Source organism: Dendropsophus ebraccatus, chromosome 3 (assembly GCF_027789765.1).
Source record: "Dendropsophus ebraccatus isolate aDenEbr1 chromosome 3, aDenEbr1.pat, whole genome shotgun sequence".
In the NCBI taxonomy this organism is placed as follows: Eukaryota; Metazoa; Chordata; class Amphibia; order Anura; family Hylidae; genus Dendropsophus; species Dendropsophus ebraccatus.
The window spans coordinates 175,185,299-175,212,665 of record NC_091456.1 but is presented as its reverse complement, the minus strand read 5'-3'; the positions used below and the strand labels follow the sequence as shown (position 1 = coordinate 175,212,665).

The window sequence follows — 27,367 nt, the reverse complement described above, 5'->3', positions numbered from 1 at the left end:
AGGAGAAGCAAAAGGAGGAGGTGTGGTTACAGCCGAGTGATACCCAGAGAAGCTCACAAGTGGCAGTGGAGCATTGATGGGATGATGAAGAGGAGTTACCTTTCACCAAGGACAGCATATCCTTGACTCAGGGCAGCCTCGTTCATATGAGCCGTTTTCTGCAGCAGTGCCTGAGAAATTACCAACGTGTTGCAAGAATCCTAAACAGGGCCAACTACTAGGTGGCCACCTTGCTGGATCCCAAGGCATAACATTGTGTGCTTAAAGGGAACCTGTTACCCTGAGAGAGGGTCGAACCCACTCCACCTCTGGATAGAGCTCCCAATATTTACCCCTTCCTGCCAGTCCCGCTTCTGATGCCGGTCACATCGCTGGGAAATCACCGCCACTCCTCTGCGCAATTATTAGTGCGATGCCCATAGGAAATGACTGCTCTATTGATTTTGGCAAAGACCAGGAGGAAGAAAGGGAAATGGTAAATTGTTATGTTAGGTGGCATCATTAGGGAAAATTTATGACATGATAGCACTTTATGGTGTCCAGTATGTTAGATCCTGGTTACCTAGTGAGGATGACCGTAACTATTGACAAAGAAGGCAACGCTGTTACTATGGATCCAAGGATCATTATAGGATGGAGCAAAACCTTTCTCCTAATCCCTCTTGGTATGAATGTCTACGCAGCTATGGATATATGTAACACGGACAATTATCCTACTACAAATAGGTGACTATGAACACCGCCATCTAATCTACTCTAGGAAAAGTGCCAAATGGTGTAGAGTAGTGACTCATCTGCTGGATCTTCATACGTGTGACTGGAGATAACATCACTATCACGTGGAGACAAAGTTCTTTGGTTTCTTATAGTCACAGGGTGTACCCTGAAACTTTACTTGGGGGGAGGGGAACAAGTGATGGACGCTTTGCGATGTATAGGGGTTGGTTTAGGGTGCAAATAAACAGTTTAGTCCTTGCATTACTGGCATAACTTCTCATTTCATACCATTTATTTTAGCTTATACTGCCCAGGGCCAAGTTAAGGGTGTCTAGGGAATAAGGCAAGTAACCTATTAGGGCCCCTAAGCAAACACAGGCCCTCTACAAACTCTAGACCACTACAGGCCATATAAGAGATTACAGTGCAGCTACATCAAGTAACTATGGGGGGGCGGGCATCTTCCCTGATCAGTCATTCACTTTCCTTTTTCTTCTCCATCTGCCCCAGGTTGTCATTATGACTTCTTCCAGGCACAACCCACCTCCATAGCATCTGCCAGACAAATATTAGTACTGACCACTGATAATGCCCTCCTTCATACAATGCTTTGGAGACCTAGGCTGGTTAAGCTGGTTCATCAGATCTGGTTGTTAAAAACTCACCCATATTAGTAGAGGCAGTAGTTAAGTGAGTAAAAGGAAGCCTTTGTCTCACATCGCCAGTATATTTGAAATCTTGTATGATAATGGAATTTTTAAAAAGACAGTTGTAATACAAGAAACCAAGAAGACCCAATGGCCTTAAAGGGGTCCATTGGGTTTTTGGTATTGCGTTCATTATTTTAAATATTGGGCCACTACTCTAGTTTTCCTACACTTTTGATCCATTCCGACTTGATGGAAATATCCTAGGATAACAAGTTGCTTTATCATCAGTCATCCAAATATATGCAGAATATCCATCCGGTGAGTCACTACTGTGCACTATGTTTGGCACTATACCTGCAGCCGGTTACACTCATGCTCACGTTTCTAGTGATGGATAATTACAAGTATTACGTATCTCCTGCCTTTTATAGCCACATATATAAATTACCATAGGGATTAGCAACAATGTTTTTCTGCTTTCGAATATCCTGTCATACTCCTTGGAGCCATAATAATAGCATTGACAATAGTTACGGAAACCCTCTCTAGCCAAGCATGGTCTAACTTTCCATTACATTATTGTTGGTGGATCTCAATGAAATCTTCTAGCCAGTTTGGCCCACCAACTGTTGCAAAACTACAATTCCCATCATGCCTGGACAGCCAAAGCTAAAGCTTTGGCTGTCCAGGCATGATGGGATTTGTAGTTTTGCAATAGCTAGAGGGCTGAAGGTTTCCTTTCCCTGGTCTACACTATGGGAAGGCTTTAGAATAAGTTTTGGAAAGTAGAATTTGTTTTCAAGGACAAGCCCTTACTGGTGATCTCTAATAGAGTAAAAATTGTATGAAATGATTTTGCTAAACTTGAAGGGGTTTCCAGGCTTAGAAAAACCCGGCATCATTATAATAGAAACAGCGCCACTCTTGTTCCCAGTTTAGATGTGGGGTTTTGCAGCTCAGTTCCATTGAAGTGAATAGGGGTGAATTGTAATACCACACACAACCTGAGGACAGGGGTGGTGTTGTTTGTTTTGCAAAAAATTTGCTGTGTTTTGTCTCATCCTAGAAAATTTCTTTAATTATTATTTTAAAAAAATAATTTTTCTGTCGAGCATGAACTTTATTATCCGTTCATTTTCTTTGCAGTCTCGTCACAAAATGGACAATGAGATAAATAACCGGGTGTGTGACGTTATAAAAGATGGAAGGTAAAAATACACATGGCTATTTTATTATTATTATTATTATTATTATTATTATTATTATTATTATTATTATTTTTATTTTATTTTATTTTTTTTCCCTGATTTATATATTGCCTGTGTATTCTAGAGATTGTCACCACTATATAGTCACCAAATTTGAATCTCAAACATCGATTGGAGATCTTGGAAAGTAGAACTACTTTTTTAGACAGAATTGCCGGGTGTTATCCAGACTTATAAAATGAATGGCCTATCCTCACAATAGGTCATCAATAATTGGCCAGGTGGCACCACTATCCATCACCTGATTAAAGGGGTGCAGCCTCTTCTGTGATTACAGATGATCATCCCTCTAGCGCCATACTGTTTATAGAGGTGGTGTAAGGTACTGCAACATTGTGCCTTTCACTGGAATGAGACAAGACTAAAGTACCTTCTGCCGCCACTATGAACAGTACAGTGATGCAAGGACAAGCAGTAAACACTGGCTAAAATACTAAGTGTGACCCTAGCCCATCATAGTAAGGAAGAGCAATGGTCTTCCCTCTACTTATCAATATTGTTATCCTGTCCACCCGCATGTCTGTGGCCTCTGGATACATGGAACCCAGACCTTGTAGAACTTATTCTGTGAGCTGTTTGGCAATGAGAACCCAGAAACTGTTCAGGACTACCGACTCCAGATTGTTTTCTGTTGGGTAACTGAGAAATGCAAAGAGCATGGAGGGAAGAACATTGTTTTCTGGGGGTAAAACCAGGGGCTCATTATGATTTTTGCAGTGAGGTTTCCTAAATTCCAAGTATGTCACTGCCTATTTAGTCCCAGGGGATAAAAAATGTACTAAAAATAAAATTCTCCATAAAAACATATTGAATGTTGTATGTATGTATTTTATTTTATTTTTTCGTTTTCATCTATACACCTAAAGATGATTTTTCTTTTTCAAACAAAGCTTTCAAAAAACCAAATGGAAGGATATTCATGTTGGAGATGTTGTACGGATTAAAAAAGATGAGTTTATTCCGGTGAGTGAAACATGACTGATCATTGTTATGCCATATTGATATTAAATACAAGAATATAACTACTATAATACTGCCTCCTATATACAAAAATGTAACTACTATAATACTGTTCCTATATACAAGAATATAACTACTATAATACTGCTCCCTATATACAAGAATATAACTACTATAATACTGCTCCCTATGTACAAGAATATAACTACTATAATACTGCCTCCTATATACAGGAATATAACTACTATAATACTGCTCCTATATACAGGAATATAACTACTATAATACTGCTCCAATGTACAAGAATATAACTACTATAATACAAACTGGAGAGAATGGAACGGCTGCACATCCCATCTATGGCTGATACTAATGCCGCTAGGCCTATATTAAAAATCAACACCAGAGTGTCTGTATATGAATTGATCAAGCCATATTGCCCCGTGTACCACCGCGCAGGTCCTCTGGTCCACACGGGTCCCTACGCTAACTCCACACCGTGTCGGTCAGCGACCGCCAACCCCGCAAAGCGTGCACATGCAGGGAAGGGAGGCCATGGAACGGCCCTGCAACCCCAATGTCACAGGACCAGACCCAAAAAGCCCCAACAAAACCCGGCCAGCACCACCGGCGGGGAAGGCTGCCCCCAAACGACACAAGTATGGATATGGTATTACACTTACCATTGCTGCTCTCACAGAATGGGGAAGACATAGGGTCCAGACATGTGAGCACAGACATATCCTGCTAATTTTGGTCATGTGGGTCTTATGAAGGAGTGCGAGCTGTTCAGAGAGGGAGAACTGTGAAACACAAACCGCATTTTGTTTCTCTCTTTTCTCCGTGTTTTGCACTCCTCCTGGTGAGACCCACATGACCGCAATTAGCAGGAGACACCTGAGTGCACATGGTTTTAATCCCTCCTGTTTTTTCCCATTCTGTTTGCTGCAGCTATGGTGAGTGTAATACCTTATCCAGGCTTGTGCTGCTTGGGGGCGACCTTCTCCGCCGGCGGTGCTGGCCGGGTTCTGGTGTGGTGTTTTTGGGTCTGGTCCTGTGGCATGGGGGTCGCAGGGCCGTCCCATGGCCCCCGTTCCCTGGCTGTGCACGCCTGCGGGGTTGGTGGCCACTGACTGGCACGGTGTGGACTTAGTGTAGGGACCCATGTGTATCAGATACCGGCACGAGGTACATGGGGCAGTATGGCTTGATCAATTCATACACAAAATTCTGATGTGTTTTTTATTTAGCCTAGCGGCACTAGTATCAGCCATAGGTGTGAGGTGCAGCACTCTGTTTCTTCCCTGAACCGCATAACTACTATAATACTGCCCCCTATATACAAGAATATAACTACTATAATACTGCTCCTATATACAGGAATATAACTACTATAATACTGCTCCTATATACAAGAATATAACTACTATAATACTGCTCCTATATACAAGAATATAACTACTATAATACTGCTTCTTATATACAAGAATATATCTACTATAATACTGCTCCTATATACAAGAATATAACAACTATAATACTGCCTCCTATATACAGGAATATAACTACTATAATACTGCTCCAATGTACAAGAATATAACTACTCTAATCCACAACAAAGAAAAAGAGCTTGAACTCACTGAAATGCTGAAACTTAGGGCCCTATTCCACCGGACGATTATCGTTCACATAATCGTTAACAATTAATGATCTCAAACGACCGCTATTGCGAAAGACCTGAAAACGTTCACTTATTTCCATGGAACGATAATCGTTACTTATGATCGTATTTGCGATTGTTTTTTCTTCGCTATTTCTTCGCTATTGCATTCGTATCTACTGCGAACGACGTCTTATTTAAAGCTAATGATTTGCTAACGTTTTGCGAACGAGCAACAATAAAAATAGGTCCAGGTCTTATAAAGCAATCAACGATTTCTCGTTCGGTCATTAATCGTTAACTGCAGCCGTCAACCGAACAATTATCGTTTAGATTCGAACGATTTAACGATAATCTGAACAATAATCGTCCGGTGGAATAGGGCCCTTAGTCTGTTTATTGAACATTCACAGTAGCTTGAGTTGGGAAGGGGGGTGAGTGCAGGTGCGTACAAGGCAACAGCCTGTTTCACATACTGATTGTACGCTTTTTCTGGCCAATGGATGTTACTGCTAGGAAGAAGTTGTGGTTAAATAGGTAAGTAAAATTAATTCATCAAATTAAAAAGTACAAAAGTTAAAAACAATACGACAGCACTTAAAAAATGACCCATACTTGTTTTGTTCGTTGAGGCCTGCGGGGCCAATGGTGTTTAACCTGCTAATCCAGATAGTTTCTTTCTGTAGGAGGATGTTCTTCTCCTCATTCTCTTCCTGGATGCATCCTTTCTAGACTTAGGTATCGTAATACCTTAGTGTCACTGCAGTGGGCTACCCTGACATGTGTGATTACACTTGCCACTCCGTTAGCTCTTTTGATGAAATACCAGTGCTCCTCGTACCTAATGCAAAAGGAGCGTTTCGTCTTGCCGTCAAGAAAATAACTACTATAATACTGCTCCCTATATACAAGAATATAACTACTATACCTCCACTAACCTATTCGCACACACTGTGTATGTGGATGTATAGACGCTCAGTCCGAATTCCTCATTGCCTGATAGCTGCAGTGTAGTGCCGGCCGTACACCTGTATACTTGCCATAACTACTATAATACTGCTCCTATATACAAGAATATAACTACTATAATGATAACAAGTAGAAAAAGAGACTGGGGCACTCACCAGGCTTGCAAGTTCAGTTTATTGTACGGTACGACTTCAATCCATAGGTGAGGGAGGACAGATGGAATAGCGGGCGCTTACACCCCCGGGACGACGTTTCACGCCCACTCGGCGCTTCTTCCTGCCGGGGAATCACCTGACCTCGGGGAGGGGAGTGTTTAAATACCATTCACCAAAAAGCAAACGCAATAACCAGTGACATAAATAGTAATAAAAACACAAAATCATAGGCAGTTGTTGTAATCGTTACGCTCATTGAGTCCGAGAGGACCGACAGCATTAAGCTTTGAGATCAAGTATACCTCTCTGGACAATAAACGTCTGTGCCAATCAGTGCCGTCCGTAGGGGCTTTAACCCTCTCTAAGCCCATGAACTTAATGCAGTTAGTGTCTCCTTTGTGTACTGTGCGTATATGCTCGATTAAACGCGGTACACCTTTACCAGTCCTGGTGGAGTACATGTGCTCTTTGTAGCGAATCCACATCTTCCTCTTAGTTTTGCCAATATAGAATATAGGCTTATCTCAGTACCTTGATTGGTCCTTACGCCCTCTGCTCAACAGTGCCCCCACTTATCTTAAGGACACAACTGAATTCCTTAAAGCACTGGCAGAGTTCAATTGGAGTGATTCCTTTTCCCTTGCGACTGTAGACGTGGAGAGCCTCTACACCCGCATCCCACATGATGCGGGTGTGGAGGCTGTTCAGCGCGTCCTCGGTCGCACAGATAAGTCACCTATTTTTTATAATTTTGTTAAAGAGGCCCTTCTTTTTATTTTATCCAACAACACCTTCACCTTTAATGGCCAATGGTATGTGCAGGAGATCGGGACGGCGATGGGTACGCCGGTCTCCTGCACGTACACTAACCTTTTCCTCACAGAGGTAGAAAATAGAGTTATTTTTTCTGTCAATAAACCCTTCATCATACATATTAAACTTCTTTTGAGGTACATTGACGACCTCTTTATTATCTGGGAGGGTACTGAAACTATGTTTCAAGATTTTGTTAGATACCTGAATGAGTCCAATAGCTCTAATATGATATTCACACATAAGTTCGGTGGACAGAGCATTGAATTCCTTGACGTATGGGTTGAAGCGAAAGAGGGATCACTACACACCTCCGTATACCGTAAGCCCACCTCCAGCAACTCACTCCTACATTACCGCAGTTCCCACCCGGCTGCAGTGCGTGACGCCATCCCTTTTGGCCAAATGACCAGGCTCAGAAGGATCAATTCCTCTTATGATAGTTTTTGTAAACAAGCCAAGTCACTAGAATCTAGACTGCACAAAAGAGGATATCCGAGAGCAATAGTGTCAGAGAGTCTGAACAGAGCCACTAACTTAGACAGAAATACTCTCCTATACCACACACACAAAGAGACAGGACCAGAAAGATTTTCTTTTGTCTTTCAGAATACTCCATTGAACCATATTATCTCGTCTGCCATCAGAAAAAACTGGAAGTTTTTAGAAACAGATTCTGATCTTAACCCCAAAGCTAGTAATCCCCCAGTAATTACCTTTAGAAAAAACAAAACTATAGGGGATGTGCTTAATTTGGCCCACAAAGATAAACCCCGGGAAGCCAACTGGCTTAGACAGGCCTTACCTGCAGGTAACAAGAAGTGTAGGCAGTGTGGATACTGCAGCTTCATGCATGATAAGCTGTATGTCAAGCTGAATGGTACAGACATTTACGTGCCAGACTTCATTAAAAGCCAAAGCACCTTTGTGGTTTATGTTATTTTTTGCCCGTGTATGTTTTTCTATATTGGCAAAACTAAGAGGAAGATGTGGATTCGCTACAAAGAGCACATGTACTCTACCAGGACTGGTAAAGGTGTACCGCGTTTAATCGAGCATATACGCACAGTACACAAAGGAGACACTAACTGCATTAAGTTCATGGGCTTAGAGAGGGTTAAAGCCCCTACGGACGGCACTGATTGGCATAGACGTTTATTGTCCAGAGAGGTATACTGGATCTCAAAGCTCAATGCTGTCGGTCCTCTCGGACTCAATGAGCGTAACGATTACAACAACTGCCTATGATTTTGTGTTTTTATTACTATTTATGTCACTGGTTATTGCGTTTGCTTTTTGGTGAATGGTATTTAAACACTCCCCTCCCCGAGGTCAGGTGATTCCCCGGCAGGAAGAAGCGCCGAGTGGGCGTGAAACGTCGTCCCGGGGGTGTAAGCGCCCGCTATTCCATCTATCCTCCCTCACCTATGGATTGAAGTCGTACCGTACAATAAACTGAACTTGCAAGCCTGGTGAGTGCCCCAGTCTCTTTTTCTACTTGTTATCATATACGCTATCCTGTTCTCCTGGGAGCACCCCTTTGCATCAGTCAGCTCAGGTCGGATCTCTATTAGCTCCATAGCGCTACCAGCACCGGCAGTGCCGACCGTACTCTACTTCCATATTATAACTACTATAATACTGCTCCTATATACAAGAATATAACTACTATAATACTGCTCCTATATACAAGAATATAACTACTATAATACTGCCCCTATATACAAGAACATAACTACTATAATACTGCACCTATGTACAAGAATATAACTACTATAATACTGCACCTATATACAAGAATATAACTACTATAATACTGCATCCTATATACAAGAATATATCTACTATAATACTGCTCCTATATACAAGAATATAACTACTATAATACTGCTCCTCTATACAAGAACATAACTACTATAATACTACTCCTTTATACAATAATATAACTACTATAATACTGCATCCTATATACAAGAATATATCTACTATAATACTGCTCCTATATACAAGAATATAACTGCTATATTACTGCTCCTATATACAAGAATATAACCACTATAATACTGCTCCTATATACAAGAATATAACTACTATAATACTGCTTCTATATACAAGAATATAACTACTATAATACTGCTTCTATATACAAGAATATAACTACTATAATACTGCTTCTATATACAAGAATATAACTACTATAATACTGCTCCTATATACAAGAATATAACTACTATAATACTGCACCTATGTACAAGAATATAACTACTATAATACTGCTCCTATATACAAGAATATAACTACTATAATACTGCTCCTATATACAAGAATATAACTGCTATATTACTGCTCCTATATACAAGAATATAACCACTATAATACTGCTCCTATATACAAGAATATAACTACTATAATACTGCTTCTATATACAAGAATATAACTACTATAATACTGCTTCTATATACAAGACTATAACTACTATAATACTGCCTCCTATATACAAGAATATAACTACTATAATACTGCCCCCTATATACAAGAATATAAGTACTATAATACTGCTCCTATATACAAGAATATAACTACTATAACGCCTGCGGGGTTGGTGGCCACTGACTGGCACGGTGTGGACTTAGTGTAGGGACCCATGTGTATCAGATACCGGCACGAGGTACATGGGGCAGTATGGCTTGATCAATTCATACACAAAATTCTGATGTGTTTTTTATTTAGCCTAGCGGCACTAGTATCAGCCATAGTTGTGAGGTGCAGCACTCTGTTTCTTCCCTGAACCGCATAACTACTATAATACTGCTTCTATATACAAGAATATAACTACTATAATACTGCTTCCTATATACAAGATTATAACTACTATAATACTGCTCCTTATATATAAGAATATAACTACTATAATACTGCTTCTATATACAAGAATATAACTACTATAATACTGCTTCTATACACAAGAATATAACTACTATAATACTGCTCCTATATACAAGAATATAACTACTATAATACTGCTCCTATATACAAGAATATAACTACTATAATACTGCCCTCTACTGTATGTATAAGAATTTTACCACTATAGTACAGCAGATTTAACTGACTGCAATGCATTGAAGTCAATGGGAAGACGGACGTCCAATGCACACAGCGTATTAAATAACGGACGTTTTTGCCGCGGGCGTCAAAATAATGAACATGATCATTATTTTCGGACGTCTTTTGCAAACAGCAGACGTTTTTTATTTGTAGTTCACAGACCGTTTTCCTTTTGTCACCGTTCTGTCACCGTTTTTGCTATTAAATTCAATGGACTTTTCAATTAAGCCCTATCCAACGATCGATTAGTAACCAAACTAGAATAATGTGCAAACACCCGTCAGTGCACTCAGGGGAGGTCGAGCAGCTAAATAACGTCCCTTATTTTAGACTCAAAACGACGGACGTCATTTTAAACGGAGATGAAAAAACGTTGTGTGAACATAGTCTTTGTCTGACATGTTTTATGTCCTGACTTTCTACAGGCGGATGTGTTGCTGCTTTCAAGTTCTGAACCTAACAGTTTGTGCTATGTAGAAACAGCAGAGCTGGATGGGTAAGAAACCACAACAAACTCCTTCATCTCTTATTTCTTAACAAGAAACATGTTCCCAAATCTCTCGGAGAGAAGCGGACCTTTTTCTCCATGTTTCCATTCATGTCCTTACGACTATGATTAGTTTATCATCCACTTTAAAGGCCCTATGCCCCCTAGTGGTGGATTCTGGAACATCACCTTGATCAACATCTTGGTGCAGATTTATCAAACATGGTGTAAAGTGAAACTGGCTCAGTTGCCCCTAGCAACCAATCAGATTCCACCTTTCATTTTCTAAAGAGTCTGTGAGGAATGAAAGGTGGAATCTGATTGGTTGCTAGGGGCAACTGAGCCAGTTTCACTTTACACCATGTTTGATAAATCTCCCCCATTGTATCTGAAATAGATGTTTGAAAAATGAAATTGTTAAAATTCTTCATATTTTCTTACTGATTTCCCTTTTTTTTTTTTTATTTCAGTGAAACAAACTTGAAGTTTAAAATGTCCCTTGAAATAACAGACCAATATCTAAAAAATGAGTGTGACCTCGCAGGATTTGACGGTGAGGTTATCATTATGTCATAGAATTTTTAAGGGGGGTACTCCAGCAAAAAAAAAAAAATCTTTCAAATCAACTGATGTCAGAAAGTACCAATGATTTGTAATTTACTTCTATGAAAAAAAATCTTAAGCCTTCCAGTACTTATCAGCTGCTGTATGCCCTGCAGGAAGTGGTGTATTCTTTCCAGTCTGGAGAGCAGGAGAAGTTTTTAACATAGAAATGTATTGTGACTCTAAGCTCTACTTGTATTTCTTCCAGGACTAGTGCAATGTGAGGCGCCAAATAACCGCTTGGATAAGTTTGTGGGCACATTGTTCTGGAGAGGATCCACTTCCGGGCTTGATAATGATAAAATGTTACTCCGTGGCTGCAAAATCCGCAACACTCATTACTGTCATGGCCTAGTCATATTTGCAGGTAATTTTAGAATTATGATTAGGGTGCAGTACCAGTGGTCATATAGAAAGCAGGTCTCCTTTAAAGGGGAACTCCGGTAAAAATGTTTGTCTTTAAAAAAAAAAAAAACAACTGGTGTCAGAAAGTTAAATAGACTTGTAATTTAATTTTATTTAGAAATATCCAGCCTTCCAGTACTTATCAGCTACTGTATGTCCTGCAGGAAGTGTTGTATTATTTCCAGTCCGACACAGTGCTCTCTGCTGCCACCTTTGTCCAATAGCATATCCCTGTGGAATGACCTCTTCCCAGGTCACAGAGCAGGCTAACATTCATCTCAAGGGGGCAGGCTCTGTCTATTGTCATCTATGTCCATGAGTCGAGCTGCAAAGCATGTCACTTAAGACTGTTAAAAACAGCCCAGGCAAGATGGCTGCCACCATAATAATGTACAAAGGTGAATAGAAATAACATTCAGTCAGAAAATTGAAACATTTTTACTGTTTGAAAAAAAACAACAACAACAACAATCTTTAAAAAAAAATCCCTGTGGAATGGCCTCTTTACAGGTCACATAGCGTGCTCAGTTATGTTTCCAATTCATCCCCAGGAGGACAGACCCTGTCTATTCTCGTCTATGTCCATGATTCTTGCTGTAAAGCATATCACTAAATTCTGTTAAAAACAACTCAGGCAAGATGGCCGCCCCCATAACTATGTATAAGAATTGAAATTTTAAAAATTACAGTCAGAAAATAGAAACAGATTAGAGAAAAAGAAGTTTTAGGATCTGACTGATCAGTAAAATAAAATGTAGGCTGCATGTTTCCTTTAAGACAATCACTAAGATATAATTCAAATTATTACAAGAAACATTGGGGGGGGGGGAGATTTATCAAACATGGTGTAAAGTGAAACTGGCTCAGTCGCCCCTAGCAACCAATCAGATTCCACCTTTCATTTTCCAGAGAGTCTGTGAATGGAATCTGATTGGTTGCTAGGGGCAACTGAGCCAGTTTCACTTTACACCATGTTTGATAAATCTCTCCCATTATTTTTAATTTATTGATCTAGATTCGAATAATAATTTTAACCCCTTATGTTCCACACCTTGGTTTATGGCGCTGTGTTCTCTCTTAGGTCCGGACAGTAAAATTATGAGAAACAGTGGAAAATCAACTCTGAAAAGAACAAAAATCGATAATCTCATGAACGGCATGGTGTACATGGTAAGGCTGACTGTAATCCTCCAGTATTATAGTATAGTAATCCTGTGTTCTCTCTGTATATAGACTGTGTATTGTGTCTTGCAGATATTTATCCTCCTGATCCTGTGCGCAGCTGGCTTAGCCATCGGTCAGACATTTTGGGAAAGCAATGTAAACAGTGGAAACACATCCTGGTATATGTACGACGGCAACAACTACTCACCAAACTACCGGGGATTTCTTGGCTTTTGGGGATATATCATTGTTCTTAACACGATGGTACCAATATCCCTCTACGTAAGGTACAGCACATATATATCATACTAATATCATGTACATAAAGTCTACAATTCCTATAATGCCTGGATAGCAAAGCCTTGATTTATCTTCACTTTGACTGGCAGCAGTAATGGGCAACATAGCCCCTCTGCTGCCACCAATGGCTGTGTCAGGAACGGTAGGGCTGCTCAAGCTGTTATATCTGCCTGCTTTGCTGCAACTACAGTGCTATTGACACAGACAACTCCCCCAGTGTAGTGTCTATTCTAATGCTAACATGTATTACATAGACATCAGGGAAGGCTACAGCACTAGTGACACAGACAGCTCTCCCTAGTGTAATGTCTATTCTAATGGTAACATGTAATATATAGATATCCGGGGAGGCTGCAGCACTAGTGATACAAACAGCTTCCCCAGTGTAATGTTTATTCTACTGGTAACATGTTTTATACAGACATCAGCGGAGGCTGCAGCACTAGTGACACAGACAGCTCCTTCAGTGTAATGTCTATTCTAATGGTAACATGTGATATATAGACATCAGGGGAGGCTGCAGCACTAGTGACACAGGCAGCTCCTCCCCCAGTGTAATGTCTATTCTAATGGTAACATGTAATATATAGAAATCAGGTGAGGCTGCAGCACTAGTGACATAGACAGCTCCCCCATTGTAATGTCTAATGGTAACATGTACTATATAGACATCAGCGGAGGCTGCAGCACTAGTGACACAGACAGCTCCCCCAGTGTAATGTCTATTCTAATGGTAACATGTAATATATAGACATCAGGGGATGCTGCAGCACTAGTGACACAGGCAGCTCCTTCCCCAGTGTAATGTCTATTCTAATGGTAACATGTATTATCTAGACATTAAGGAAGGCTGCAGCACTAGTGATGCAGACAGCTCCTCCTAGTGTAAGGTCTATTCTAATGGTAACATGTAATATATGGATATTAGAAGAGGCTCAGTGTCTGCCTTCAGCTGTTTTATTGTTATTTTATAGTGTTGAGACCAGGGCATGAGCAGCCCTGCAGTTCCCTAAACAGCCACTGGTAGCAGTAAAGGGCAACACAGTCCCTTTACTGCCAGTCAGTGTATAAATGAATGCAATATACTGCAGATATATATCAAACTTGGCATTGCTATCATGTCCAAATGTACATAAAATTAACATTTCTTTAATAAAGTCATATAACGTTATGAAAGAAAAGAAAAAGCATATTTTTCCCTCCTGAATACCCCTTTAAAGTGTGTGCTGGTGGAATTGCAGTTTAGCCAACGGTTCTGAGTGCACATCATACACAACCCCTGGATGGCGTGGTGTTGTCTTAAAAATATAGCATCCTAAAATAGAAAAAAAACTTTTACTTCTAGTTACAAAGTTTTTTTGTTTTTTTTTAGTGTTGAAATGATTCGTTTGGGTCAGAGTTTCTTTATTGACTGGGACTTACACATGTACTACCCAAAGAAAGACACACCGGCAAAAGCTAGGACAACCTCACTGAATGAGCAGCTGGGACAAATCGAGTACATATTCACTGACAAGACTGGGACGCTGACCCAGAACATAATGACATTCAAGAAGTGCACTATCAATGGGGAAGTGTATGGTAAGTACAGTGCAGGGATATGTAAAATAATATTATACAGCAGGGGTAGGGAACCCTGGCTTTCCAGCTGTTGCTAAACTTACAATTCCCATCATGCCTGGACAGAAAAAGCTTCGGCTGTCCAGGCATGATGGGAGTTGTAGTTTTGCAACAGCTGGAGAGCCAAGGTTCCCTACCCCTGTTATATAGCATACCCCAATTAAAGGACAACTCCGGCCAAACCATATTTTTTAATATGTTATTATTTCTGAACAATAATATTTTGTTGAAACAAAAACATGGATATTAAAGACGCAAATTTTTGCTCCTTTCATAAGATACTGATTCTTTTTTTCAGGTGATCCAAAGAAAATGGCGGAAAAAAAGATTAGCGCTACAGAGGTCAGTATGCAAGTCTAATGTATGTCGGTAAAAAACTAATTGCTTTACATCTGTTGCAAAACTATAACCTCCAGTATTATCAGCATATCGTTTTGCAACACCTGGAGAGCCAGAGGTAACAACTGAAGTGTAGTTAAGCTAGCTATAGACACTTCATAGATGGACAATTATGAACACCAACATACTCCTGTGAAGACGAGTACGCCGGTCTTAGATTAAGCTCTGCCCCCAATTACCCTGCCGGATTTACCAAGAGGCACATCCATCTTAGTGAAATCAGCCTGACCTGCGCCTGCAGTATGGTGGGCGCAGAAATCTACACCTACTGAGGTGTAGATTTCTTCTGCGATTTATGAGTAAACTATGGTAAATTTGGCGCGGGAGGAGGCCATGCCTCCTTCTCACCTTGCCATGTCCCCCCCGCCTGTGAGGGATATGGCAGTAGGGGAAAGTGGGGGATATGGCAGGCGTACGCCAGGGAGAAGGGCAGGGGTGTAGCTAGGATTTACGGGGCCCCATAGCAAAAAATTTTAAGGGGCCCCCCCTCCCCTACGCACAACACAAAGCACTACCCGCATATATCTGCTTTACTGCTGGTGCATTGATAACCCCTGACCTCTGCACATTTTACTACTTGATTGCCAGCTGGAGTACATAAGTGAGAGGTAATCAGTGCAGCAAAGCAGAGATCTCTGTCTTCTGCTTGTTAACACTTTTTTTTGTGTTGCAGCATGTAAGTAAACATTGGGTCACTTACACACTGCAATACATAAGGGGTTAAGCAGAAGGACACACGCTCTTACCTTCTCCCCCGGGCCCCCCTCCTGCATGGGACCCATAGCAACTGCCTACCCTGCCTCTACGGTAGTTACGCCACTGGAGAAGGGGTGAATCTGTGCCTTCTTCCTGGCATGGCATTCGTACATGTCCCCCATATAGTATTTTTTTTTAAATATTTTATATACTTTTGTTTGGTATTATGTTTGCATTATTTTTGTCATAGTCCAATTAAATATGGTAAAGTTTTACGGCAACATTTTTACGTTATTAACCCATTTCTTCTCAGAACGTGGACTTCAGCTGGAATCCTTTAGCAGATCCCAGTTTTACCTACAACGATAAAAGTTTAATTCAACAAATCCGGTTTGGAAAAGATCAGTGCGTCCATCAGTTTTTTAAGTTACTCGCTCTGTGTCACACGGTGATGGTGGACGCAAAAGAAGGTAAGTGCGAACGGCGTTCGTTTCATTGCTTTGTGGCTTATCCCTGCAAAACTGCAAATAAAACTCAAGGACTATAGAAAGTCAATGGCTATGTATTTTGGTGGCTTTCAATATGGTCACTTTCTATGTCCTTTCATCTAGTGTTATAAAGAAGATCTACCATCTAAGATCTCAAAACTTTATTAGCAAATCTCATTACGAACAATTACTGCTGTTACAGAGCTGTTCTCATATACAAGGAAGTCCAAAAGTAGGTGGACAGTATGTGTAATAAGGTTATGAAGGGGGAGATTTATCAAACATGGTGTAAAGTGAAACTGGCTCAGTTGCCCCTAGCAACCAATCAGATTCCTCTTTTCATTCCTCACAGATTCTTTGAAAAATGAAAGGTGGAATCTGATTGGTTGCTAGGGGCAACTGAGCAAGTTTCACTTTATATCATGTTTAATAAATCTCCCTCTTCATAACTCTATTACACATACTGTCCACCTACTTTTGCACCACCCAGTACAGAGAAGGGACCATATGCAATGGCAGGGTATAAAGATAGGGGTGTATGTTGCAAAATAACCCTTTTACGGATGACCTGTCCCAACATATTCCATAGCCATTTATTGAATCTAAAAAAAGTGCCCATGCATGCACCTATAAAGGAACCATGTTCATGACCAGGCCGGGGACACCATGACACCATGCTAAAGCAAGATCATAAATAATCTAACCAATATATGTCCATTTTCTGTATCCTTCCAGGAGGTGATCTGTGCTATGAAGCCGCTTCTCCAGATGAAGGTGCCCTGGTAACCGCTGCCAGAAATTTTGGTTTCGTCTTTCTTTCAAGAACCCAAAGTACCATCACCATTAGTGAGCTCGGGAAAGAAGTGACTTATGAAAGACTGGCGATCCTTGACTTCAACAGCGATAGAAAACGCATGTCTGTAATAGGTAAAGCTTATACTATATTTTTCCTTTGAGGGGCCAAAACTCTCTTTGCAAAAATGGAGGCGAAATAAGTATGCAAGTCGGCAATTTTTGTGCAGCTTCATTTTTAGATATCCCCTTTGTAGAATAGGGGTTGTCCAGGTTTATATTATTGATGGCCTCCCCATCAATGTCTGATCTGAAGATCAGCTGTTTGATAGAGACACTGCACTGGCACCTATACCAAGTAAACAGTGTTAGAAGCCCTGGGCCATCTACTTAGGTGGTGCGAGTTGAGCGCATTACCACTAGATGACACAGGGCTGCTGGTACTGTCAACTGTGTATGGATACCAGTGCAATGACCCCCAAACAGCTGCCCCACTGACCAGACATTGATTAACCATCAATGTACTAAACCTGGAACCCCTTTAAATGTATTAGGCTGTGTTCACACTGCGTTTTTTTTTTGTGGGGGGGGGGGTTTGCAAAAAAACTGATGCATTTGTGTGCTTCTATTTTTATCCGTTTTTGACTTCCATTACAAAAAAACAGATCAAAATGAATCAGTTTTTTCTTTTTAACATACACAAAAACGTGGTCGGCCTCATTTCTTGTGTACGTTAAAAAAAAAAAAGATTTATTTGAGGCGTTTTTTTATAATAATGGAAATCAATGGAAAAACTGATCAAAACAGATGCACACAAATGCATCTGTGTTTTTTCAATCCATTTTTATGAAAAAAAAAAACAGTGTGAACCCAGCCTTATCGGTATGATGACAGTAATATCAAATTAATATTGTTTTTATAAAATTTTACCACAAAAAAAATAAGAGATCAATGCTCAGCAGAGTCAGGGAAAACATGGATATGGCCTATGGCTGTACCCATAGTTTCGAAGCAGCCTTAGAACTGCATCCAACTTCAGCCAATTCTTCCATCTTCAAGTGTGCACAAAGTTCTAGCGCTCACTATTTTGTGCTTTTTTGTTTAATTCCAGTTCGGGATCCCAGTGGGAAAATAAGACTTTACTGCAAGGGAGCTGACACCGTCATTTATCAACGTCTGCATCCAGACAACCCCATCAAAGAGGAGACTCAAGTTGCTTTAGATGTAAGTTCATGTGAAATGGTAGAAATGGACCAGATAGGCCAGTGATGGATCTGCTCAGCCCATACCCAAGTGCTAATTCCAGTGTTTTAATTCCAGTATTTTTTCTATCACCATTTTCTTGTTGTCTATGATGGAAGGAGCTAAAACAATCTTCATGCCGCATCTAGATATAGTCTCTTGTACAGTAGACGAAAATTTCTGTGGCCATTTTTGTAGGTGACTGACAATGGGGACTTCATAGACATGATCAATGATCTCCCATGTAGCTTATAAGTGGAAGGGTTGCACTGAAAGACAAGGTGGTATGTTATTTTATATGACGGCGGCCTTGTTGGACTTGATGCCACCTTTGCATTATTTATTCTACATTATAATCTGCACTGCTTCCATTGAGTTGATCTAAAGCATGGCTTTCCCTTCACTTTGGGTATTAGGTATTCGCCAATGAGACTCTTAGGACCCTGTGTCTCTGCTACAAAGACATCAGCCAGGAAGACTTTGAGAAATGGAATAAAAAGTACCAGCAAGCCAACGTGGCCATAAACGACCGTGATGAAGCCCTGGATAAAGTGTATGAAGAGATCGAAAATGACCTGGTGGTATGTGACATAGGGATTGTCTGGACTATGTACCAACATTGGTACCATGAAATGTACATTGTATATGTCAGCTGTGTGTACATGATGGAAGAGAAGACATTAGCAATTAAAGGGACCAGATTAAAGTATACCTATTATGACATATGCAAAGTTAAAAAAAAAACAACAACATTAAATATATAGTTAATGCTTGTCTCATGTAAGCTGCCCATGTTATTTCCAAGAGACTCTGTCAGTAGGTTTAGGCTGTCCTATCTCAGGGTAGCATAAACTAGTGACTGAGAAGCTGAACAGAATGATGTTTCACTTACATTGTTCTGTGCAGCTGATTTAGAGATATCTTCCTAAATAACATGGACAATAAGTAGTCCTCTTCATTATGTGCATGAGCCCAGTAGTACTCAATATTCATGAGAAGCAGAAAACTCGCCCCACCATCTGGATGGGAAAACAAATGCATTTGTGTGCATCTGTTTTGATCAGTTTTTCCATAGACTTCCATTGTAAAAAAGATGGATAAAAGACACACCTTTCTCCAGGGCATCTCCTGTGCAATAGGGACATATTAAGCAGGTTAGATTTGTCCAACCTGCTGATAGTTTCCCTTTAAGTACTGAACCATACTGCAACATTAACTAAAATTGCATTATTTTGCCACCGTGCTCACACCCAAATACCAATGTCTTCAGGAAACGACCCACAGATTATACACTTCCACTCTCTACAAGGAACTGCTTGGACCTGTGGTGGTTAATACTCTTTCGATTGTGTTTTGCAGTTGTTGGGAGCCACAGCCATTGAAGACAAGTTGCAGGATGGTGTACCCCAGGCAATCTATATGTTAGCTAAAGCAGATATAAAGATCTGGGTCCTGACCGGAGACAAAAAAGGTAAATGGGCCATTCGAAACCCTAAAGCAGGGATGGGGAACCTGCGGCCCTCCAGCTGGAGGGCCGAAGCTTCCCCATCCCTGCCCTAAATCCTTGTACAGATGGAGGAAACTTGACTGCACATAATGTCGCCAGCAATGTTGCCCCGTCACACCTACCATTGACTTATATTATTTTTCAGAGACTGCTGAAAACATAGGGTTTTCGTGTAAGCTCTTGACGGATGAATCTGTTATTACCTATGGAGAAGAGGTCAAGTAAGTCTAGAAAATTATACTATAAATAAAGGAAGATATTTATATTTATAAAATATAGTCTTGGTCACGAGTTGTCCCCCTGCAAGCTGCTGCCTTTTGTTCGAGGAATTCAATGTCTGGCAGCAGAGAGACAAAGACAGAACACAAGAAGTGGGGCGGGGCTTAGTTTGTGCAGGAGAAAGCCTGGACTGTGTGAGTTCAAGCTGAGCCTGTCTGTGTTCTCCAGAGGGCCCACACTGTGACTGAAAAGTCACATATGGAAAGGAAATCCATGTGTGTGTAACTACTGGCAAACATTTCAGTTCTGGTCCAATGCCCTGGAATAGAAAGAGCTGTGCACCACGGAGAAGACTTTCAGGGGTTGTATTACAGGAATGAATAAAATCACCTTCTTACCACTTTAAAGGGTTAAATTAACGAAACTGTGTGGGTTTTTGTAAATTGTTTTGAAGGTACAGGTTTGTTTTAACAATCCAAGCACAGTCCTACCTAGCTAAGAACCATAGCTTACTTTCACCTGGTGCAAGACAAAATAACTTGCTGGCACCTTAACTGGCACTCCGCACATATCCTAGTTTCAAAGCAACCACGGCACATATCCCAGTTGTTCTGCAAACAGAGCACATATCCTTGTTGCTCAACACCCAAGGTACAGACCCCAGAATCTAAGCACCCACTGCACATATCCTAGTTGCTCTGCACCCAGTGCACATATCCCAGTTGCTCAGCACCCAGTGTACATATTTCAGTTGGTCTGCACCCAGGGGACAAATCCCAGTCTCTCTGCACCCAGTGCACATATCCCAGTTGCTCAACACCCAGTGCACATATTCCAGTTGGTCTGTGCCTAGCGCACATTTCCCAGTTGCTCAGCACCCAGTGCAACATATTCCAGTTGGTCTGCGCCTAGTGCACATTTCCCAGTTGCTCAGCACCCAGTGCACATATTCCAGTTGGTCTGCCCCTAGTGCACATATCCCAGTTGCTCTGCACCCAGGGGACAAATACCAGTTTGTGCATATATCCCAGTTGCTCTGCACCCAGTGTACATATCCCAGTTGCTCTGCACCCAGTGCACATAGCTCAGTTACTCTGCACCCACGGCACATACTCTAGTTGCTCCCACTAGCTACACCCCATTGTAGTACAATACTTATATACTATACTATAATATATATACTCTTAATCTATTTATACAGCAACCTAATACAGAAAAGAATCGATCTCCAAAAATCTAGCAATAGGCGAAGAGAACTGAACAGTGATCTTAATCCAGAGTCTAATAAAAAACGGACATTAATCATTACTGGATCGTGGCTGGTAAGTGACAGAAATGTATAGATGATACAACATATAACACAAGAATTACCCACACTCCATAGGCAAAGATGAGTAAGTTCCAGCGACACCACACTGGCTGTACACTAGAATACTAATACGGTATACACTGTCCTATACACTAAAATAACTATACACACATAGCAACAGGAGTGCCACCGTCATTGTAAATGTCCCCATGTGACTTCTCTCTTCTGCCACTAATACAACAGAATGAAATCTTACTTGAGAAGAGGAGAAGAAAAAGAAGACGTTTGAAGCTAAGACTCCCAAAGACGAAAGAACAGAAAGAGAAGGAGCTACAGGATAAGAGCAAAACCAACGCCTTAAAGGAAGAGCGACAGAGGAACTTTGTGGACCTGGCCTGCGAATGCAAATCCGTCATCTGCTGTAGAGTGACTCCAAAGCAGAAAGCCATGGTGGTGGACTTGGTGAAGAAATACAAGAAGGCCGTCACCTTGTCAATCGGTGATGGTGCAAATGACGTCAACATGATAAAAAGTAAGAAGGCATACCCATAAAGATGTAGTCATCTTTACATTTGGGAACCGGGGGCTTTATCATTTAATATAATAGCTATGCTTAATTTTATCTTTTTCTATTTCCCAGCTGCCCATATAGGAGTGGGTATAAGTGGACAGGAGGGGATGCAGGCGGTCATGTCCAGCGACTACTCCTTCGCTCAGTTCAGATACCTCCAAAGGCTTCTTCTGGTCCATGGCCGCTGGTCGTACATCCGCATGTGCAAGTTCCTGACTTACTTCTTCTACAAGAACTTTGCCTACACACTTGTGCACTTTTGGTATTCCTTCTTCAATGGATTCTCTGGTCAGGTACTGAGGAGTTATGTTTCCTACTAAAGTAGACATTCACTTTAAAAATGTCCATTTTAATTAAAAGAAAAAAAAGCAAAGAAAAAGAAATTTGTTCAAGTTTTAAAGACATGTCAAAAAATGTAATCAGTCGGGTCTGGGAGGTCAGACATCCACTAAAGGCTCTATTACACTAAAGGATTATTGTCCGTATTTGGCCAATATCAGCCGTTACGAGGGGTGGCTTTTCACCCCTTTAAATCATGCATGAACCCACCCTTAAATTGCAGAATCAGGTACAGCTGGTAATGAATGTAGTAAGTGAGGAGGCCCCAGCACTCAGATGTCCCTATACAGCAGATATGGGAGCTGCCTCCTGCTGATCATACATCAATTTGCTATAAGGAAATTATGTAAAGTAATTTGAATATTATATTTTATTAAGACTTTTTCTTTCATCTACTCTCGTCAGACCGTGTACGACACCGTGTTCATAGCTCTCTACAACCTCCTGTATTCCAGTCTTCCTATAATTGTTGTTGGACTGCAAGACCAGGTAAGAATGGTGTAATACATGTTATATTGAAAAGATATCATTGGTGGAGTCCATGGAGTCCAGGTACTGTGACTTGGGCCGTAGTGATTTTAAAAATCTAGAGCCCCTTTGGCTCCTCATAAAGCTCTCTTGCTGCGAATATGCTCTACAGTTCTGAATGGTAAGTCTGCCTGGTTATATAGTATTAAGGGGTATTTCCATAGCCACAGTATACGCCATAATGGTCTGTAAGACAATCAAAGGCCTCCGGGCCTCTTCTGGCCCACTTGTGGCTGCCCAAAATGGTTGGAGTGTAGTGGTGGCACATTAACCCGGTGCTACTGTGGTGGTGTACCACTGGGAGAGAGATGTTCTCAGTGGTACTGTACAGCTCAGCCAAAGGTGTAAATGTCGTGACACCAGTGCTAGCTCAGCACACAAGTGTGATGGTGATGCCTGCTTTGTAGAAGATGGCTGGCTGTACTCCCCTGAAATGGTCGGTGACCTGTCGGGCTGTGATGGGTCCCTTGGGCTGTGATGGGTCCCTTGAGCTTGTCATGGTAGTCCTGAGTGGCAAACGGCCCACCCAGTACTGCCGTCTACAGAAAGGGGAAAATGACCCAAGGTGTGTAGCAGATGTGTATAGGAAGACTGAGTCCCAATGAATAAATAGAACAGCTTTACTGTATGGTCTATTGAGAATACAGAACACTTTGACAGTAGATAGTTTATCTTGTTATAAACGTTAGTGCCTCACTGGATCTGTGCTGTGGAGATACTTGTAAGTGCTGAATAGAGGTAGTTATAGCGGTGCTTAGATAGTTGATTTAGAGTAGAGTGGAGCAGCGTAGCGGAGAGGAGTTTGTCAAGGGAGTCCCAACCCAAAGTAGTATTGTGCTCTGCCGGAACTTTAAGAAGAATACATGAGAGATACTTGAGAGTGAGAAGTTTACTTATGATCGTGTTTAGACTGTTGTCTGGCCACCGTCTGCCCTACAGTTTCAAGCTACCATCCTAATAGGGTGATACAAGCCCTAGCCGTGGTTACCTGGGTGAAGCTAAGTGTCCAAGCCTTCCCGGTGTCACCTGCACTATGACATAGGATACGTAGACCCTCTAGTTGCTTTGTCCTATCCAGGCTAGTTACTCTTGTAGCTTGGGATACTGCCCTGCACTTTGTAGCGTGGTTCTCGGTGTGGGCTGGATTTATCCCCGACTTGTCCTCCTTGTAGCTTCTAACACAGCATAGTAGTTCTGATAGACTAGGAAAACTGAGTGTCTCTGACTGGTACATATTCATGTGTCTCACTACCTAACTTCACACTGTCTAGACTACACTGATCTGAACTTCCTGTCCATATGGGGCTAGCTAGTTACTTCCCCAGGGGCTGTGTGTGTGTGAAGATCAGGGATAGGTAGAGAAAGAAAGAGTATCTCTTATAGGTCAGCACAGACCACATGGTACAGTAATAACAGTAACCCTTTGCTTACTTCAGCTGTGTAGGGAAATAACCAAGTTTAGAAATAACACTGACACCTAATGGTGAAACTAGAGAATGCTACCTTCATCACCACTGAACTGAAGAGAGAATTTTGCGACAGGTGCCTAGGGATACTTAACTGTGGGACACCACACTACCAATACACAATGAGGAGAGCCATCCGCTTCTGGTCATTAACCTTACATTATATTTCTCCTCATTACTAACCAGGACGTCGGTGACAAGCTCAGCATGCAGTGTCCGAGTCTGTACATCCCGGGGCAAAAAGGTCAACTGTTTAACTACACAAAGTTCTTCCTCAGTCTTCTCCACGGAACTGTGGCGTCTCTGGTCATTTTCTTCATCCCTTATGGAGCTTTCTGGCACATGACCACAGATGGAGGACTAGTAAATTCAGACTATCAGACATTTGCTTTTACTACAGCCACTGCTCTTGTACTCATTGTCAACTTCCAGGTAAGGAAGGTTCAAAACTTTTTTTCCTTAATTTTGGCAATATACCCAGTACACATATGCATATTTTTTCCTATTGGAATTTGCATGGTCTGTAAGACCCAAAAACCAGATTTTTTGCAGTCTCCTTAAGAAGTCCATACAGATGTATGCCCTTTCCTTTGGAGGGTGACTACTTTGCATACATGTGTTTGACGTAGCCCAGAGGACAGGGCATACGTTACTAAAGGGGGAACCTTTAGGAAAACATGGATACAGCCTATGTTTTCCAGGACTCCCAAGGGCTGCATCTGACTTTTGCAGCCACCAGTACTCAAATGCTGTACAGTCGGGTTAGGATGGACTTGAGCGTGCTCGATATTTACTAATCTCTACTTGTCTCCTTTCCAAACTGTGGGGTGCAGATCTAAAATATTGTGTGCCACTCTGCACCAGGCCTGCCTCAAAGCCCTTAAAGGTCCTAGTTTATCCCTATGGGGTGTTAAAACAACCTATACAAAACTTATTTTTTCCTTTGGCCTATCGCGCATCACTGCGTGTAATAGCGATGCGCAGCTGACAATTGTGTAAAAGAAAAAATAATAAACTGTATACATTACCTGTCCATGCTCCCGGTGTTCTGCCCTCTGCTAGCTTCCTGCTGTAGCTTCAGAGTGGTCTCTGAACTGACAGGCTGCTCAGCCAATCACTGGCCAGGACTGCGCTTTGATTGGTTGCTAAAAGTCAGACAGTTGTGCTCTTAGGCCCCGTTCCCACTGAGGAAAGGTAGCGGAATTCCGCGACGGAATTGTCCGCCGCGGAATGCCGTTAGCCTCCCGCTCATAATGGGAGTCTATGGGAGGCGCGCGCTCCTGCTCTGTACGCGCTGAAGAATGAACATGTTCATTCTTCAGCGCGGACAGGGCAGGAGCGCGCGCCTGCCATAGACTCCCATTATGAGCGGGAGGCTAACGGCATTCCGCGGCGGACAATCCGTCGCGGAATTCCGCTACCTTTCCTCAGTGGGAACAGGGCCTTAGTCAGATTTTATTTATTCGCCCACTGTATTCTATGCAGGGTTTATCCTGGGTTTAGTGTAGTGTGGTGAAGGTGCATCAACTCTTCTGTTCTCTGCCAGAACAGTATGTATAATACATAAAGACATTATAAATACTATTATTATTATTCTGTATTTCTATGCAGGCTGGGCTCATCATGACCTACTGGACATTCGTATTTGCCTTTTCTGTGTTTGGAACAATTATTCTTTACTTCTCAATAACCTATGACTTACACAGCAGCGGCAGTCACATGCTGTTTACCTCCATGTTAACCATGACAGGTATGTATTATAAGGGTGGATCAGGCATTAAAAGTGGAGGTGTCACAAGACAGTATGTCCAGGATAAAGCAGTAAAACTCTATGTCATACTATACTGATGCATATAGTTATACACTCCCGATACCAGCTAAAAAGCCTGTGCACTTTGGCTAATCACTCTTTGAGAAGACAACAATGAGCCCGGTTCCTGGTAGGAAATGTGTACTTCCCCAACAGCACCCCCAGAGGAGAATCAATGCATTACATCACAATTGTGTTAGAAAAGTTTCTTTAAAGGGGTACTCTGGACATTCATATGATGGTGATCACATGGTGCACTGAAGGTACTATGCAGCATACTGTCTCATTACATGGTTAGGTCCAGATACAACAGGTTTGATTCAATGTGGATTTCATTCCCATACATTCTAGGGGTAAAGGCCATGGTGAAAATCCATAGCATAAATCCCCAAGCTGTGAATGTAAAAACGTGCGTTATTTATGTGCATTTGTTTTGGTCAATGTGTTATTCTAGATATCTTGGGCTTTGACAGATATGATATAGGCAAAGTCAAATGAGGTCTAGAGAGACACCTGCTAACCCATCTTTACTTATCCCAATGCAGGAACTATTACAAATGCATTAAGGCAACCAAACATCTGGTTAATAATCATCCTAACAACCGCTATATGTCTCCTTCCGTATTTGGCAATGAACTTTTTTTTCAAGGTCGTCTTCCCATCTGCAGTGGATAAAGTAAGTACCTGTTGTAAGAATTACAATCATGTAAAAAAAATTATAATAATAATGATAATAATAAGACTAGGGCTATGTTCCCACACTGTATTTTTGCTCAATATTAAATGGCGGCCATCCATTCAATTTTAACAGTGTGTGAACATAGCCTTTCTGTGTTTTCAATCCACTCCTGGTTTTGGTTGAAAAATAATGACCAAATTACTAAGCAAATGTGTGGCGACATAGCCTAAAAGTAATATATATATATATATATATATATATATATATATATATACAGTATATATATATATATATATATTTATATATATATATATATATATATATATATTTACTTATTTATTTTTTACTCTTTATTTAGGTTTTGACTTTTTAAATTGCATGGTCTCCATTAAAGGGGTATTCTGGCATTTAAAAAAAAAAAATTCATGGAGGGAAAAAAAGCT

General features: G+C 41.1%; 1 protein-coding gene across 1 annotated transcript in view; it reads left to right on the top strand.

The window, feature by feature from the left end:
- The window catches only part of ATP8B1 (ATPase phospholipid transporting 8B1), a 53,669-nt gene that overhangs the window by 22,705 nt on the left and 3,597 nt on the right, over positions 1–27,367 (top strand). The window contains exons 6-26 of the mRNA XM_069963175.1: positions 2,514–2,575; positions 3,526–3,598; positions 10,726–10,796; positions 11,258–11,340; positions 11,599–11,757; positions 12,877–12,965; positions 13,050–13,246; positions 14,632–14,867; positions 16,271–16,444; positions 17,198–17,389; positions 18,366–18,478; positions 18,913–19,077; positions 19,856–19,967; positions 20,149–20,224; positions 21,424–21,544; positions 21,775–22,063; positions 22,172–22,395; positions 22,847–22,930; positions 24,622–24,867; positions 26,047–26,185; positions 26,791–26,921. Of these exons, the coding sequence (XP_069819276.1) occupies positions 2,514–2,575; positions 3,526–3,598; positions 10,726–10,796; positions 11,258–11,340; positions 11,599–11,757; positions 12,877–12,965; positions 13,050–13,246; positions 14,632–14,867; positions 16,271–16,444; positions 17,198–17,389; positions 18,366–18,478; positions 18,913–19,077; positions 19,856–19,967; positions 20,149–20,224; positions 21,424–21,544; positions 21,775–22,063; positions 22,172–22,395; positions 22,847–22,930; positions 24,622–24,867; positions 26,047–26,185; positions 26,791–26,921 (3,036 nt within the window). The remainder of the gene's footprint in view (positions 1–2,513; positions 2,576–3,525; positions 3,599–10,725; positions 10,797–11,257; positions 11,341–11,598; positions 11,758–12,876; positions 12,966–13,049; positions 13,247–14,631; positions 14,868–16,270; positions 16,445–17,197; positions 17,390–18,365; positions 18,479–18,912; positions 19,078–19,855; positions 19,968–20,148; positions 20,225–21,423; positions 21,545–21,774; positions 22,064–22,171; positions 22,396–22,846; positions 22,931–24,621; positions 24,868–26,046; positions 26,186–26,790; positions 26,922–27,367) is intronic.